Genomic DNA, 15,950 nt, shown 5'->3' with positions numbered 1-15,950 from the left:
TCTGAAGATAAATTTCTTGTCAAGACAACTAAAAAAAAACAAGTTGTGCCAACTTGAAAAAAACAAGGCACCCTATCGCACTCAACTTTTCAAGTTAGCTTAACTAATTTGGTCCAGTTAAAGTCAATTTAAAAACTTTTGTTCATCTATAAGTAAGAGATCTTTTTAAATTCAAAGTCTTGTCAAAACAACCAAAGAATGTGTAGCAATGCAAGCAAGAGAAATGGCATGAAAATAATGACACAATGCCAATAGACTTTTTTTTTTTGCATTAAACAAGTATACATCATAATTTGATAATAGAAATAAAAAAATAAAAAAAATACTATTTATAATACTATTTTTTTCCTTTTGATTTTGAGTTGAAATGTTTGTCATTCACTCATGCATGCTGTATGGCTTAAATGCAATGCACTTCTTTCACACCAACTCTCACATTGACACATTACTTTGAACAGTAACATTCTGTTTTTTCTACTTCTTCCTGTATTTAGTATTGATTCCTCTCAGTTATACAGATTAAAAATTAGCAAGAGGCATTCCATCAAGAAGGTGAATGTGACGGTTGGTATTTGAGTGAGCATAGCACCCGTTCACTCAGTACACAAGTAATAATAACGTCTCGTAAAACTGAAACACGGCCGGGAATTTAGTCTCTTGTAAGCAAGTCTTGATTGTTGCATAACTCTGGTATGTTACCAAAGTGGATTTTTTTAGTGGTGTAATGGGTGCCATCATAAGTTGTGTCTATGAACATGTTTGGTCTCGTGTGTATGAATAAACAGTACAGGCAGGCATTGGATTAACAGGATTACTGAAGATAAACAGGATGGGGTAAAATCACTCAAACTGGGCCGCTCACATGACAGGACTTAAATTTAACCAGAGGTCTTGTGACTGTGACACTGATGGGTAGCTAGTGCTGCTGAGATAGGCATGCTGGGTCTTGCTGGACATCCTAAAGTCCTTTGTGACCTAGGACTGCAAAATATATGAAAAAGGGCAGGTGTCGATTTCTAGACATATAAAATCAACATTGAACACTTGCTAACTAAAATAATAATAATAATTTAAAAAAAAACATTTTCATTACTTGAAATAAAATAAATATGAACTGAAATAAAATAAGTTTGCATTTTTATATATTTTATTTTATTTACAGTTCAAATATATACTGTAATTCATTCATTGAATTCATTCATTATTTCAAGTAATGAATTTTTTTAGTGATAAACTTAATAAAATGTAGAAAACTCAAAAACGCACAAGGAAATTACTAAAAATGAACAGAAAATATAATTCAAAATATTAACAAAAACTATAATAGTGTATCAATAATATGTGTGCTCCACTTTAGTTGACAAAATTCATAAACGATGTCAACAACATGTCCAGGTCGCATTTCACCCCAATATATATATATATATATATATATATATATATATATATGTATGTATGTATGTATGTATATATATATACATGTATGTATATATATATATGTATGTATATATATATGTATGTATGTATATATATATGTATGTATGTATATATATATGTATGTATATATATATATATGTATGTATATATATATATATATATGTATATATATATGTATATATATATATATATACTGTATATATATATACTGTATATATACTGTATATATATATTTATTTATTTATTTATTTTTTAGAAAATTATTTTGGGTCTATTTTGGATATTTTTATTTTTTTGAATTATGACATTATCTTTATGATAGTTAAACACATCTCATCCGATTCTTAATACTGTAATATTTCTCAAATTATCTACTTTTGTGTTCCACAGAAGAAAGTCATATAAATTTGAATCGACATGAGGGAGAGTAAGAATTTTCATTTTTGGGAGAAATTATTTTATCTCTTTCATACTCGTTTAAAACCCAATAATCTCATGGCATTATTTATGCAATTGTAATTCCAGTATAAATGCATTCATGCCACTTCTGAGCTGCAATAAACATCTGTAAATATACCTTTAGATTTTTCAGAGATCTTTAGACAATTCAGATGCAGCTTCCGAAAACAAATCATGGCTGTTGGAGCCTAAAAGTTTGTGTAATAAATTCTATGTTGAATCAAATAAAAAAATTCTATGTCTATTTGATGCTTTTCTCATTTAACACAATAATGACTTTATCTTTTGGGGGTTGTTTCTCAGCCAAATTTGATGTGCAATTAATTTGATTAATTAATCTGCACATTATGTAATTATTCAGATGAAAATATTTAATGAGGATAATGAGGGTGTAAAATGAGGCATATTTGTGGGGAAAATGTGCTTGAAAATCCATGGTACTTAATGGTTGTAACTTTTGATTACTTTTGATTATAACTAATGGTTATAACTAAAGATTTTGCATGAAGTGAAAGACTTTTTTACAAAATCCACTACATAGACTGAAAAAAGTTCCTTGCATACAAGAGGGGTTTCCTGTAAAGGCCACATCATCAAAGAAACAAACAACCACAGACAGCTGTTTCACTTTCAGCTTAAGTTTACAGCATGTGACCGAGTGTTGCATATAGGGTCCAAACAAGCGACTTTTCGAAATCCATTGGTCAGATTGAGGAATGCGAATGTGATGGCCAGATTATATTTGGGGTGCATGCAAAACTCATTTGAATGCAAGTCTGTAAGATTTATGATTTCCACATTCTGACACCTCTTATATCAACCCACCATATTCACTCACACCATAAACAGAAGACTTCCTCCTCTACATTCGTTTTGATTTGTGAATGACTTCGTATGATCTGTTCGGCCTGATTCACTTCCTCGTCGAGAGGCTGGTCAGGAGGTATGCATGCTCATTTGATTGTGGAAGTCAAGTGATGCAGTTTGCCTTTCTTACTCATCATTTTGGTTGCTTACACAGTACAACGTTACCACATATTCCCAGCAGGGATGTGATGCCTTCATCCCAGTAACCATACATGGAACAAAGTTGTCAGGGTAGTGTGTGAATGTGGGATTAATCAGGCTGGTATCAATCCTTGAGGTGGTGATCTCATTATCTGCACTGACTTCACAGACCGTACAATTTTCATACATCAACACAGTGTAAGATATGACAGTCCCACCCTCAACAAATATGTCATCAGGAATGGAGGGTGTTTTGTCCAAACCCGTTTGACTGTCCTAATTTCCATTGAAAGTGAATTTCTTAAGAATGTTCCATTTACGTTTTTTGAATATAATAAAAGCGTGAAATTTTACTATGGAAAAGACTGACTAGGATATTCCTAGGAAAGAATCTCTTACAGTCTTGGACTGGCGTGGGTAAATGATGACGTATTGTTCACTTGGAGATCTATGTTTATATTTTGATGAAATTAATGTACTGTATTTCATTTCAATAATGATTTTCTTTAATATTTTGTATTTCAGACTACTAAACAATATTCACATAAATTATGGAATGTAAAAAATAAAATACATTTTATGCTATTTTTCAATTAATGCAGTATTTTCAGTTCGCATTCATTTGAATAGCGCTTTTCACTATACACATCGGTTCAAAGCAGCTTTACAGAAATTGCATGAGAGGTTATTATCAGAGATAACTGTCCAATTTAAGGCAGAAACAATGAGCTCATTGAAGTAATGAATTGTTTGGGACATTCTACCAGAAACGTACATTTCCACTTATAAAAAATATTGTGTATTTAAGACAGAAATGGAGTAAAAGTATTTAAAATCCATTGACAGTAGGCAGATTCACATAGCAAGTGCCACAAAAGTCACCAAATTCCATACCATTCAGATTAAATAAAAAATATTAAAAAAATTCAAAATGCTAATTTGTTTTGGTCTAAATTAAACCCCCCCAAAAATACTAGAGGGTTGATAAAAAAAAAGATTGCGCTAGAGCACTGTAGTCTCAGAATGAGAGTGCAGATAAGAATCTCACTTCCCTTTAACTTGCTGATACAAAAGGCCGTTTCATAAGTCTGTTTGCATCTGAGCACTGGTGCGTTTTAGTGAAGGATTTTACCACTTGAATTTGGAAGTGCATGAACAAACACTATCTCTGTTGGTTTTGGTCATCTGCTCCGCACTGCTCATTCTGATCAAATATGTTGTCACTAATGCGTTAGGAAAGATTACAAGCACAATAACAATGTTGTCAGAGGCGGGGGAGTGTTCGTTTTTTGTGACTGAGCCTTTGTTTAGAGTACGGGTGGCCCTGCTTGCTTCGGCCTCCCAAGAAATCTTGTGCACTTAATGCGGAATGAGAGCGAGCGGTCAGAAGTAGTGTCCCAGTTGAATAAATATCTAACTCAAATGACCAAATGTGGGCCTATTTATTTTCAGACATTGCTCTTTAAGTCAAACAAAAGTCGGACGGAGGGCTGTGAACTGCAACACAAGGGGAATTTTAAACGGCGTAATTTTGCATAGTTTCAAGCTCAATTACTTTCAAGACTATTCTAAATTATGACACATTTTGGGAATTCTTTTCCAATCTTCTCCAGACTAATATCTTTTTTCTTTTTTTTTCTTTTTTTGAGTATACAAGAGAATACACCACTGCATTACGGTATTTTGAACTATAAAATAAAGATTTAAACCAAAAGTTTAAAATGTTTTTTGGTCAGGTCGGGGCAAGTTGTCACATATATTTTATGTTTATACATTTTATACAATTAATTAACTACAATTTATGTTGGCAGAAACAATGCTTTGATTTTTTTTTTTTTGGTATGTTTCCTTTTCTATTTTAATTGTTTTATTTGTGCAGTTTAAACAAGACTCCTGAAAAGCCATTTAAAAAGCATGTAACACATTTTGAATACCAATATAGAAGATATTTTTCGAATTTCCAGAAGATATCTGGAATCAGCTTTCCCATATATTTGATGTCTTATTCTTTGAAACAATCAGACAAAAAAAAAAAAAAAAAAACATTTAGGTGACTTTTTATGGGTTGCCCATCCCCCCCAAAATCATTTTTTTATTCAGTTGAACTGGTTATATATTACGAAAGCTTGTGAACCACAGCACAGATGGCTCATCTTCAGCAACAAAGAAGCCTTACAGAATGAATGTGTACAGAAAATAACAGTATGACATAAACCCCGTGTCCTCTATGGCAAGCTGTTTTAATATTTATTCTTTTACATTAAAGCTGCAGTCCATTACTTTTTTGTGCTCAAAATTTACTTAATTTATATAATAAGCGAGTACATCATAAATCCGTTTTCCAAACCGTATTTTGTCTTATCCTGAATCACTACGGTGTAATATATATTTATACAGATTTTTTACGGATATATTTTATTTTTACTAGTTACAGTCTAATAAATAATGGGTTAAAATTTCTGGAAATCCAGCATTGGGTCAGGTTAAATGTTTCACCCATCATGCTGGGCTGTCTTATTTAACTCTGTTTTTGAACATTACTATATTGCTGGGTTAAAATTAACCTAAAATTGTATGGTTGGACATTAAAAAATACATGTAAAATTACTACAGTAAGAACACAGGCAACTGTAATAATCAAAAGGAACATTTATTAATAAGCATGAACATCCAGGGACGGACAAAAAGAGTAAAAACAACGTGTACTGTACATGTATGAGTGAGAAAAGGTGCAGAAAAGAATGAAAAACTCAACAGTTATACGGCCTATATAAGGTGAAACGAAATTGCGGTCTACATTTTTTATATTTAAGAACAAATTTTACCATATTTATTTTTTCTCCCACAAACAAACACACTAATGCTACAGCCCAAACCATCAGACTGAGTGCACTGTGCAGCTAAGAAACACAGATTTAAAGCCTGTAATAAACACCAAAAGTTGGGAATCAACTATTGTAGCGATTTTACTCTCTCCGTTTAAAAGTACTCCTCTCAAGTGCCATATTCCACCTTGTTCAGTTCCCTCTCATCAGACCCCGCTAGAGTGAAAACACTCTAGTTTAAGAAGAACATCTTCCTCACTGCAGTCAGTTTCAAAGTTCTCTCTTCTCCTCTTCGATTAGATTTCTTCTTTTTTTGCTACATATATTCCTGTCATAAGCGCAGCGAGCACTGATATGCTCATTTTAGGAGCCGCCTTTTCAGTTTCAGTTCCCGCTCACCATGCCACCAGTCCAGTTTTAAACAAACACGTTCCTCGCTGCACATTTGTAAAGTTCTCTATCTCTATATCTACTCTAGGCAAAGTGGTATTGGCAGTTGGCACACACTGATTAATAACAATTAATAACCCAAATTTGGTCAAAATAACCCAGCATTTTTAAAGTGTATTCATATTCATTAGACAATCTGAAGATCCCCATAAAATTGCAAAGATTTGCAATTTGTTTACAACAATGGTATAGTTTGTCACTTTTGGGATAGTGAGCAGTAACAAAGAAATAAGTACTAACATGCAGTAAATAAATTAATTAATTAAATAATTGAACAACTAACCACTATTGGAGTTCTAGCAGGCCTATATAGTTGAAATAGTAGTGAAATTAAAAAGGTAGGCTACCATTAATAATTGAATTGCATACCAGTAATTAAAGTATTTGCAACGTAAAATCGATACTAGCTAGTTGTAAGAAATCATTGTTAAAACGGGCTGCCATACCCCCTCCCCCCTCCCCCCTCCCCTTTTATTTTCTCCATTTTGCGCGAGAGAAGGGAAGTGCGCGCTCCCTATCAAACAGAAACGCGCATCCGTTCGCCTCCCCATTGACGTCACTCCGGTATCACATGAACGAGCCCGGACCAATCCACACACAGCCCTGTCGAAGCACTCGGTTCCTCCACCGAGATAGGGAGGAAAAAAAAGACAGAAAAGGGAACCATGACTCCGAGCATCTGAAGAACAAATAAAATACGGCGAATTGAACACGTTGTGGATCTTGTACCTGGTTATTGTTTCATATTTGGTGCGGGAAGACTGGAATAATATGCAGTGGAGAGAGGCGGAATGGATACGGCAATGGCCCGAACATATTGAATAGCTTGCGTCGCGCAAAGGAAAGACATTATACTTTAACGAACCTTCCTCATCTTAAAGGGCTTTCATGGCTTCAATCCTCGCCGTCACCGACCCTTGTCTTTTCCGTACCACTGTTGAGGTCGAATCACGGTGAATCGCGTGAGCCTCTATATGCCAAACACGCGAACGACCATTATTCGGCCTCGAAATCAAAAGACAGCCACCTGATCTGATCCAACGCCGTCGATTTTCGCTGAGGGGAATCATGGATTTTAACGGGAGCGGTGGGGGAAATGAGCTACACAACAATCATTTTTACCCGTTCGAAGAGAGCAAGCCTCTGCTGGGGGAAATGTCCGCGCCGCAGCCGGAGGGGAATAATAATCACAAAGCGGGGCCCTGCAGCAAGAGGAGCCTTTTACACAGCAGCAGCGGCATGAGATACAAATTGCTCCAGGAGGGGGACATCCAGGTGTGCGTGGTCAGACATCCTCGGACCTTCCTCAGTAAGATCCTCACCTCCAAATTTTTACGGAGGTGGGAGCCACACCACCTCACCTTGACGGACAGCAGCCTGGTCTCTGCCACGGTAAGAACCTCTCTGCAGGGCTTGCGTTTTAATGGCCATATTTGAAACTGTTTCATATTGTGCTCAAGATTGTATACATGTTCTACTCAATATATAGCTAAAGTAGTGAGTGCATAAAATATTGTAGGCTACTTGCATAATGGTAATTCTGAGACCAGCAGTAAACCAAAATACAGTTTTATAATATAGTTTACTACCTCAGTACATTAATTAAAATAAAAATGAATTCTGTCAAATTAGGTGGATGGGTTTGTTAGATTGTGTGTCCCCCCTTTATTTAGGTAAGGAATATGTCTTTAAAAAAGAAAATAAGTTTTTGTATGTTTTTGCATACATTTTAATTTATGAATGGCATGTACGCGAAACCAATATTACATTAACAAATAATTCTGTTTTAGCATACTATCCAACAGCATGGCAAAAACAACATCGTTTCTAGAAAATTGTTAATTTAAGGAAACTTTTAATCAAACAAGTCCTCGAAAAAATGTTTCTTATTCAGCGGATGTATTTCGAAATAGATCTGGAAACACCGTGACGTCATAACAACAACTTAACAGCTTCCTCTTCGTTGTTTTCCGGGTTTATAATGTGATTTGTCATTTGATGGGGGTCATTCCATGACATGTGTGCCTATTTAATTTGAAAATATGTTTTTAAAGTAAACATCTTTAAGAAAAGTAAGAGTAAACCTCCACCTCAGCTAAATCAAACATTTTAAAATATATATTAAAAATAAGGTCATACCACTATAAGGTGTTTTTAGAAAACGAAGGTGTGTTTAGAATGAAAATTTAATCCACCTGATATTTCTATAGATGTTTTCAATTCTAAAAATCTAATTTCAAAATCATACAAAGAGATCAAAAGAACACTTGCCTTTTAAAGAGTTCACGTCATGGGAAGGATGATGAGATTATGACAGTTTGTTTATTTTAGTAATTCTACATCATTTCATGTAGGGGTGTTTTGATGGTAACATGATTGACGCACAACTTTTTATTTCCATTGCAATCTGAATTCCCATGTTTGTTGATATCCAGGAGAAGGTGGGTTGGCTATAAAAACAAACAGTAAAAGTTGGTGGCAGCTATTCATTGTTAAAGTCATGCAAGTTATAATTTAAGAAATGACTTGTCATTTCCAAATACCATGATCAGAGGCCAGTGTATTGGAGAATTAATCATAAATAAAGGCAATTTAGATGATCACTGGTCAACAGTAGGTTTTCATACGTTAAAGACCCCCACCCCATGACTCTCTTCAGAACGACTTTTATCAGGAAAATTAATTTTATTACAATGTTCAAACACTTTATTACAATTGAAACCCCTGACTAGAGGAGATTTTTTATTCTTCTTGAAGGATTTGGAGCTATGTCCTGTATGCAGGACAAGTTTGTTTTTGTTTTTAGGTCAGCAGAGTTACTAAAATAATATGTGATCCTTTTGCAGGTGCATGATCCTCAGCTGCATCACATGAGCTGTTCAGTTTTGTCAAATAAAGCGGTGTAGAGATGCCTAGATATACACTTAAATGTTTCAGAATTGAATTATTGTCAGCGGAGAAGATGATGAACTGGATGATGAACTGTATGTTATTCTTGTTATTTCTCTTGCTAATGTTTGTTTGGTCTCTGCTGATTTTAAACCTAATGATCTGATGCTTATAGATATTTGAAAACATAACTGCATACATCTTAATTGCTGCTCAAGAGGCTTGTCAATGGAAAAGTAGTGTCACGGTCACAATGGATTTACCCACCCGGGAGATTTCTGGGAATCCACTCGATGGCAGTTACTTTTTTTTTTTTTTTTTTTAAGCGAAAACATAAGAAATTGCGCATGTGGAGAGGACAGTCATTTTTTACCCTCTGCCTTTTTCAGATGAGTAAATCATATCTCAGATGTGCCAATGAAATCTCGTAGAGTCTCTTAGTTCAGGACATCCTGACAGCCTGCTCATTGGAGCCATCATCAAATGGCTGATTAAATTAAAGGTTTAAATTTTACAGCTATATTTCATCGTTCTGAAATGATCAAATTAGCCGTTGACTTCTTCCTGAAATGAATGCTTCAGAAATGAATTAGATTGCTTGTTTAACAACAGTCCGACTGTCGGATGAAGCTCGGCCGCTGACACTGAGAGGCCCTTGGGATTTCTGAGGCTAGCTGAGATTAACCCAAGCCAAACACAGACCGTATGTTTATGTTTGCCCATTTTGCAGAGAGTCATGTGTAAAAAAAAAAAGAAAAAAAGAGAGAAAAAAAGTTAGGATACTTTTTGTACTTTGACAGTCCTGTCACTCAGTATTGGTTTTCTCCTAGTTTCAAGGTCTCTAATAGATGTTTAGCTAGTGACCCGTGTTCAGTTGACCGTAGCTAATGGAGGTAGTTGTCTGTGGCTAATGTTCTCTTTTGGCAAAGTCTAGCCTGTTTGTGATTCTAGTGTGCATCGAACCATTGTGCTTCAGAAAGGGGTCAGTATATCTGCAGAAAGGCCTTATTGTTGATGTTAAGCATATAAATTGTTTGATTTTGATGGTTTGGGTTCCTCACCTGGTGTTTATCCTGCACAAACCGTGCCAGGGTGTCATTTGGGTTGAAATTACATTATCTCGCTCAGATGTTCTTAAAATACTTGACCTCGCTTCTGCCTCGTAGATGTAGCACATGACGCCTGTTTGATGATAAGTGCATTATTTTCCGTGAAGATGCCGACTTTTTCCCACTGTTTTCTCGAGAACTCCTGTGTTAAGCAAAGACTAAACATTTGGCATTTTGATAGCTCATTTTCGATAAGTGTAGTCATCTGCATGGAAAATGATCTCACTAGAAGATATGAAAGATGTGACTCACCCCTGTCTCTAAGCTCTCGGAGTCTAAATCATATTTGCGTAGCAGCATGCCATTATAAATACTTCCTGTCACTCATTTGTTAAAAAGACATCAAAAGCCCTACCTCTAAAGGCACATTTATGCCGATGCCCTCAAGCACACCATTTTGTTTGTGAAGCAGGGTATAGTTGCTGTTCAAGTTAGATCCTGTTAATTAGATGAAATACCAGATGAGACAACAGCCCGTATAGACCATAACACATCCTTTGAATAAACATTGCACAGCTAGGTGAGACCTTTCGGGATCGGGTTAGATGCTGAACACCTGGGTACGGTACATTTGAAATGCTATTCTGGTTGTCTCAGTTCAGCTTGAGGACATGTTAACAAACTCGCATCAAACCGCATTTTGAGCAAAGCTGATGACTAAAGCTGAACAAGTCTGGTTGTGATGAGTTCAGCTAAATATGAACAGGTCAGGGGAAATAAACAAGTTACACTTATAACAAACCATTTAAACGGTACTGTTGGGCTTTCTGCTGTAAACAAACAGAGCTATGGTGATGACTGGGCACATAAACTATTGTGGCTCCCTGAGATCCCTTCGGCTACCATCCAGATATGCTCTGTAATTGAGATGTAGGAGCTGGCTTTGTTTTTGTAGCACAGAAAAGCCATTAGGAGGACATTTTCAAACACTGGCAGGGTTTATTGTTTTGCATGTACTGAGTTGTTTGTGTCTTGATATCGTAGACATCTTTCATTATTGTTGCTGTTAGGATGGATGGATGGAACCGGTTGGTTGATGAAATATTTTGGAGATATTTGCATTTGAGAGTGCAAGACGCAATGTATGCGGCTTTGTCTGTGGCCGTCCACATGATCAGCTTCAGGGCAGTTTGAAGGCATCTTGGAATGGGATTCCCAACATTTTTAACTCTGTTTTTTGCTAACAGTGTCATATTGGTGTAGTGAGGACTTGGAACAACTTTGATAAAGTTTTGCTTAATATAGCCTACAAGTTTGGGGGTTGTAAAATGTCTGTTGTGCTCACCAAGTCTGCATTTATTTGAACAAAAATGTAGAAAAGAAAACCAGTTATATTGTGAAATATTATTACAATTTATTTATTTTTTGCATCGTAATATATTTTACAATGTCGTTTATTCCTGTGATGGCAAAGCTGAATTTTCCAGTCATATGATCCTTCAGAGTTCATTATAATATGCTGATTTGGTGCCCAAGAAATTTTCTCTTTTTTTATCAATGTTGAAAACAGTTGTGCTGCTTAATATTTGTGAATATTGATATATTTATTTTTAGTTTTTGTTGGATTCTTTGATGAATAGAAAGTTCAAAAGAGCAACATTCATTTAAAAATAAATAACCTGCAAAGGGTTAGTTGTGTTTTTCATTAAGAATAATATGAACCCACCATTCAAGCAATAGCCGTCCCCGAGCTGCCTCTAATTCGAAAGGGAAAGAAAAATGGTGTGTGAGCAGAGCAAGTGTTTTCAATTCATTCCTGTGGAAGTTGAGCTTACAATGCATTTTATTTTTCGCTTAATTAGAATTATTATTTTTTTTTTTTACATGTAAAAGCGAGGTGCAAAAGAGGGAAAAACTCCGTCTCCCAGAGCACCTTCCCCCACCCCCGGTGATACCAGAATTACCGGTGTTGTCACACGTCGATTAACCGGTGGGAGAATTTCCTCACCGTCACATCCCTAATCTGTTGTACTGCATGAAAACAAAATTTCACTCTGACTGCATTGGGTTTATAGGTGCAGATCCAGCAGAGACCCTCAGAGTAAACAAAGGGTTTGACTATTACTTATGTAGCGTGCAATTAGATGTATCATATGATAATCAGTTCTGCCTATTATGTGTGAGCTTTTTTTTCTGCTCAGCTGCTGGCTGTTGAGGTTTTAAAACAGAACTGACGTTGCCACATCCGTAATGTAGACACTCGCCGTCAAGTTTCCTTTTGTCGCATAAACCATCTCAGTTCATCAAATTTGTGGTTAGGCTGACGCATGAATGGATGACGGTATCCTAAAATTCAGCCCGTTCGGCCCACCAAAAAAAAAAAAATGGTTTGTTCCTAGTACTCCCTAGATTGACGCATGGTGGAATAACAGCCAAAGCTGGTTTAGAATAGATATTTCACTTTAACTTTATTTTGGCTAATGCATTGTACTTTGCATGCCACAGTCATTTGCATCATACTGAGAATTTCTTTGGACTAGATTTCACAAGAGACGTGTTTTTGTTTTTAAGCATAATGCAAGTCTAAGTGCCACATGTGCAGACCACATATCTGGATGCAAATGTGTGCGCTAGATTTACATATATGGCGTTATTGAAGCCAGCTGTCTTTGGGATTTTAGTGTTGGATAGAGTCCATAGGCATGCAGTCGTACCCGTCTGTACAGTAACTGAGTTTCTCTTTTGCTTTTGGTGTTTTTAGATGCACAGGAACTAGAATAAGTAAACTTGTACAGTTGGCTTTACTGGTTGGAGACTTTTTTTCTTTTCTTTTTTCTTGGCTTGCATTGGCTTCCTCCTCCTGGCCTGCCATGGTTTGCTGTTAATATATCATGGGTGAAGAGTTTAACTGGAAGAAGCCATGTTTACTTTGGGAGAGAGCACATTGTCGCAGTTTTTACATGCCCATGCTGTAAAAAAATGTCTATTTACACAAAATTTGCATTTGCAACAGTTTTACAAAAGCACCGTTGACCTTTTATGAGGGTTTTTTTTTTTTTTTTTTTTTACTTGGACATTGACTATCCATGTTTTTGTTTGTTTGTATTGAATATTGATGATGATGAGAAATGTTTCTTGTGCACCCAATATTAGAATTAGGGGTGTAATGATACATCGTTGTATCGAGATATCGTGATGTAAAAATGTGACTATGTATCGTTGATGTAAACGATATGATTTGCGATAGGGCTGCACGATATTGAAGAAAAGTGCGATATGCGATAACTCATTAGCCTAAATAATGCGATATGCGATACGATAATGCTTAAAGTGTGTATAATAAACTAAAATTATCTTTAAAATATATTTAAAATTATTCTTGTTTCATATTCTTTTTGTGACAAGAAAACATACCTACAACTTCTGACAGTGAACAGCAGAGTTTTACTGTAGCATAAGAAGTGTTATTTTAGCATCAGTGTAAACCATGGGCTTTAGGGTTTGAGGAACATTAGGTTGATTTAACAACAGAAACTGAATAATCAAATGTAAAAATAAAACACTGCTTAGTTTTAACTAAATTAAATATATACTGATTTAGGCCTGTCACGATAACAAATTTTGCTGGACGATAAATTGTCCAAGAAATTATTGCAATAAACGATAATATTGTCGTTCGAGACCATTTTCATCTAATATAATGATAATGGCATAATAATGCAGGTACACCTTTTCAAAGATCTATAAACTTTTATTTCTTAAGAATATTAAACATTGAAAACGGAAAAACATTTTAAATATCCACAAAAAATGAACAAAACAACAAAAAACAATAAAAGCAATAAAAAGCAACAATAAAAGCAAAAGCATTGGACTCTCAGTGTCTGTTAACAAAAAAATTCACTTGAATAAATACCAAAAACAATAAATAAAATGGATGTAAACTAGAGATGTGACGGTGATAATATTCTCCCACCGGTTAATCGACTTATGACAACACCGGTATTACCGGTTTCATCGTGGGGGTGGGGGGTGTTAGAGTGATGTAATTTTTTTTTACATGGCGTCAATTCATCATTCGTATTGAGTTTGATTGACATGCGATCTGACCAATCAAATTCCACAATTTTTGTGCGACAAAGCAGTCAGAAGAGTTATTGATTAACTTCGGTGGATTTGGCTTTGGCTTTAACTGAGGCAATCTGTCACGACACATTAAAGAGCCAAAAAACGGTAGGCGTATTTTATTTTTGTTTGACTGACCAAATTTGAAAGTTGAGACTTTGTTTCATATTAAATATTACCTGCTCGGTCCTGTCTTTCAGCGCGTTGTCAGTGTCCTCTATTTAGGTTATATTTCAGCACTTCGCGAATGGACAGCGACTTCTAAGTAGCACGAACGCGTAACCTTGCACATAGAGAACGCTCTTAAGAGCTAAGATGCATCGTTATCGGGAAACCCGGCCCTGGTCTCCGCACTAACCTAACTGAAAACTATGAAAGCCGTGTGACCGGCCAACCGGTAAAAAATAAAATAAAAAATACATTAAAGAAACTATTCACTCTGATTTTGTTTCATTAATAAAGTTTGACTAATCGCAGCAGTCTCGCATTCGTTTAGAGCTCGTGTGAATTGCACGTATAAAATGAAGTTAACGAACAACCTCGTTCCATCAGGAAATGCCACACGAGTTTCACTGCGCTTTATGAAGAGTTTTTCTTTTGCGTGAAGAAGCCGTTTGCCGGAGATGTGTTAAAAGATTAATTCATACACACAAGAGAGTGCATTCATGATTATTAGGCTACCGGTATACTAATCCTCCTGTCGCCGGGTCTGAGTGAGTAATTTACTTATTACCTTTGTTCTTTGATTAACATTAATGACACTCCATCTGACACGCGTCCCATTTTCTCACAAATCTCAACATTCATTTATGATATTATTTAAATAATTTGCTCTTATGAGGACACTCGACAAAATGGACATTTTGGCATAATTTGTGTGTGTGTTATGTTTTGTTCAAGGCCGAAAAGAGAATTCGATACTGACGCGCGTCTTTTCCGTGTGTGCGTGCGTGCGTGTGTAATAGGCAGGACTTACAGCGCGGTCTCTTGTTTTGTCGCGCTTGAATGGTTGAGCGTGATCATACAACGCTAGTCAAGTGGTGACAGAAAATACGGATACTGTGTAATTGCGTTAAAAAAAATTTTTTGCGGTGCTGCGGTGGGCAAGTGATGAAACCGGTGTTGCGACTGAACACCGTGTAACACCGGTAACACCGACTATCGTGCCAAGCCTAATGTAAACAAAATTGCACTTCAAAAAATATTAAACATTAGGCTCAGACATAAATAGTGATGCATTCCATAACAGGCAAAACTGCCGGTTAGGACCTTTGTAAACAAATAAAAAAAAGCCTCAACAGGATACCACAGCATTTTGCACTGTCCTCCTAGCCTGGCAAGCCAGACCTACATCAAGATGTTAGGTCTGGAAACTCACCATAGACGCGGTTTAATCCGAGGGGCGGGATAAACGGCTGTCTTTCAAATTCCCTCTGCACGCAATAGGACAGCGCTTAAACCAACCAGAGCGTTTTCCCAACAGCGGAACTTAGTTGATAGATTCAACTTTTGCCATATCTGGCCGGCAAAACGACGAACACATCTTCCTTTTTTTAAGAATGACTTAAGTGCCGTTCTTTGCTCTTTTCTCAAAGAAAAACTTAACTCCAAGTCCTCCAGAGTCGCGGCCAAAGCCGATTCGAAAGACCGTTGTTCTCCATCAGCAGCCGTCATTCTTTGTTTTCAAGTGGCAGCCGTCGCAACTCTG

The 15,950-nt window shown here is 36.1% G+C and overlaps 1 protein-coding gene across 1 annotated transcript in view; it reads left to right on the top strand.

Annotated features, from left to right (window-relative positions):
• The first annotated feature begins 6,752 nt into the window (after nt 1-6,752).
• The window catches only part of cmip (c-Maf inducing protein), a 37,041-nt gene continuing 27,843 nt past the window's right edge, over nt 6,753-15,950 (top strand). The window contains exon 1 of the mRNA XM_084124072.1: nt 6,753-7,571. Coding sequence (XP_083980198.1) covers nt 7,248-7,571 — 324 coding nt within the window. The 5' untranslated portion in view covers nt 6,753-7,247. The remainder of the gene's footprint in view (nt 7,572-15,950) is intronic.

The sequence above is a fragment of the Abramis brama genome, assembly GCF_963993115.1.
Source record: "Abramis brama genome assembly, chromosome: 9".
Taxonomy (NCBI): Eukaryota; Metazoa; Chordata; class Actinopteri; order Cypriniformes; family Leuciscidae; genus Abramis; species Abramis brama.
The sequence above is the reverse complement of the archived record's forward strand: the minus strand, read 5'-3'. Positions and strand labels throughout refer to the sequence as shown.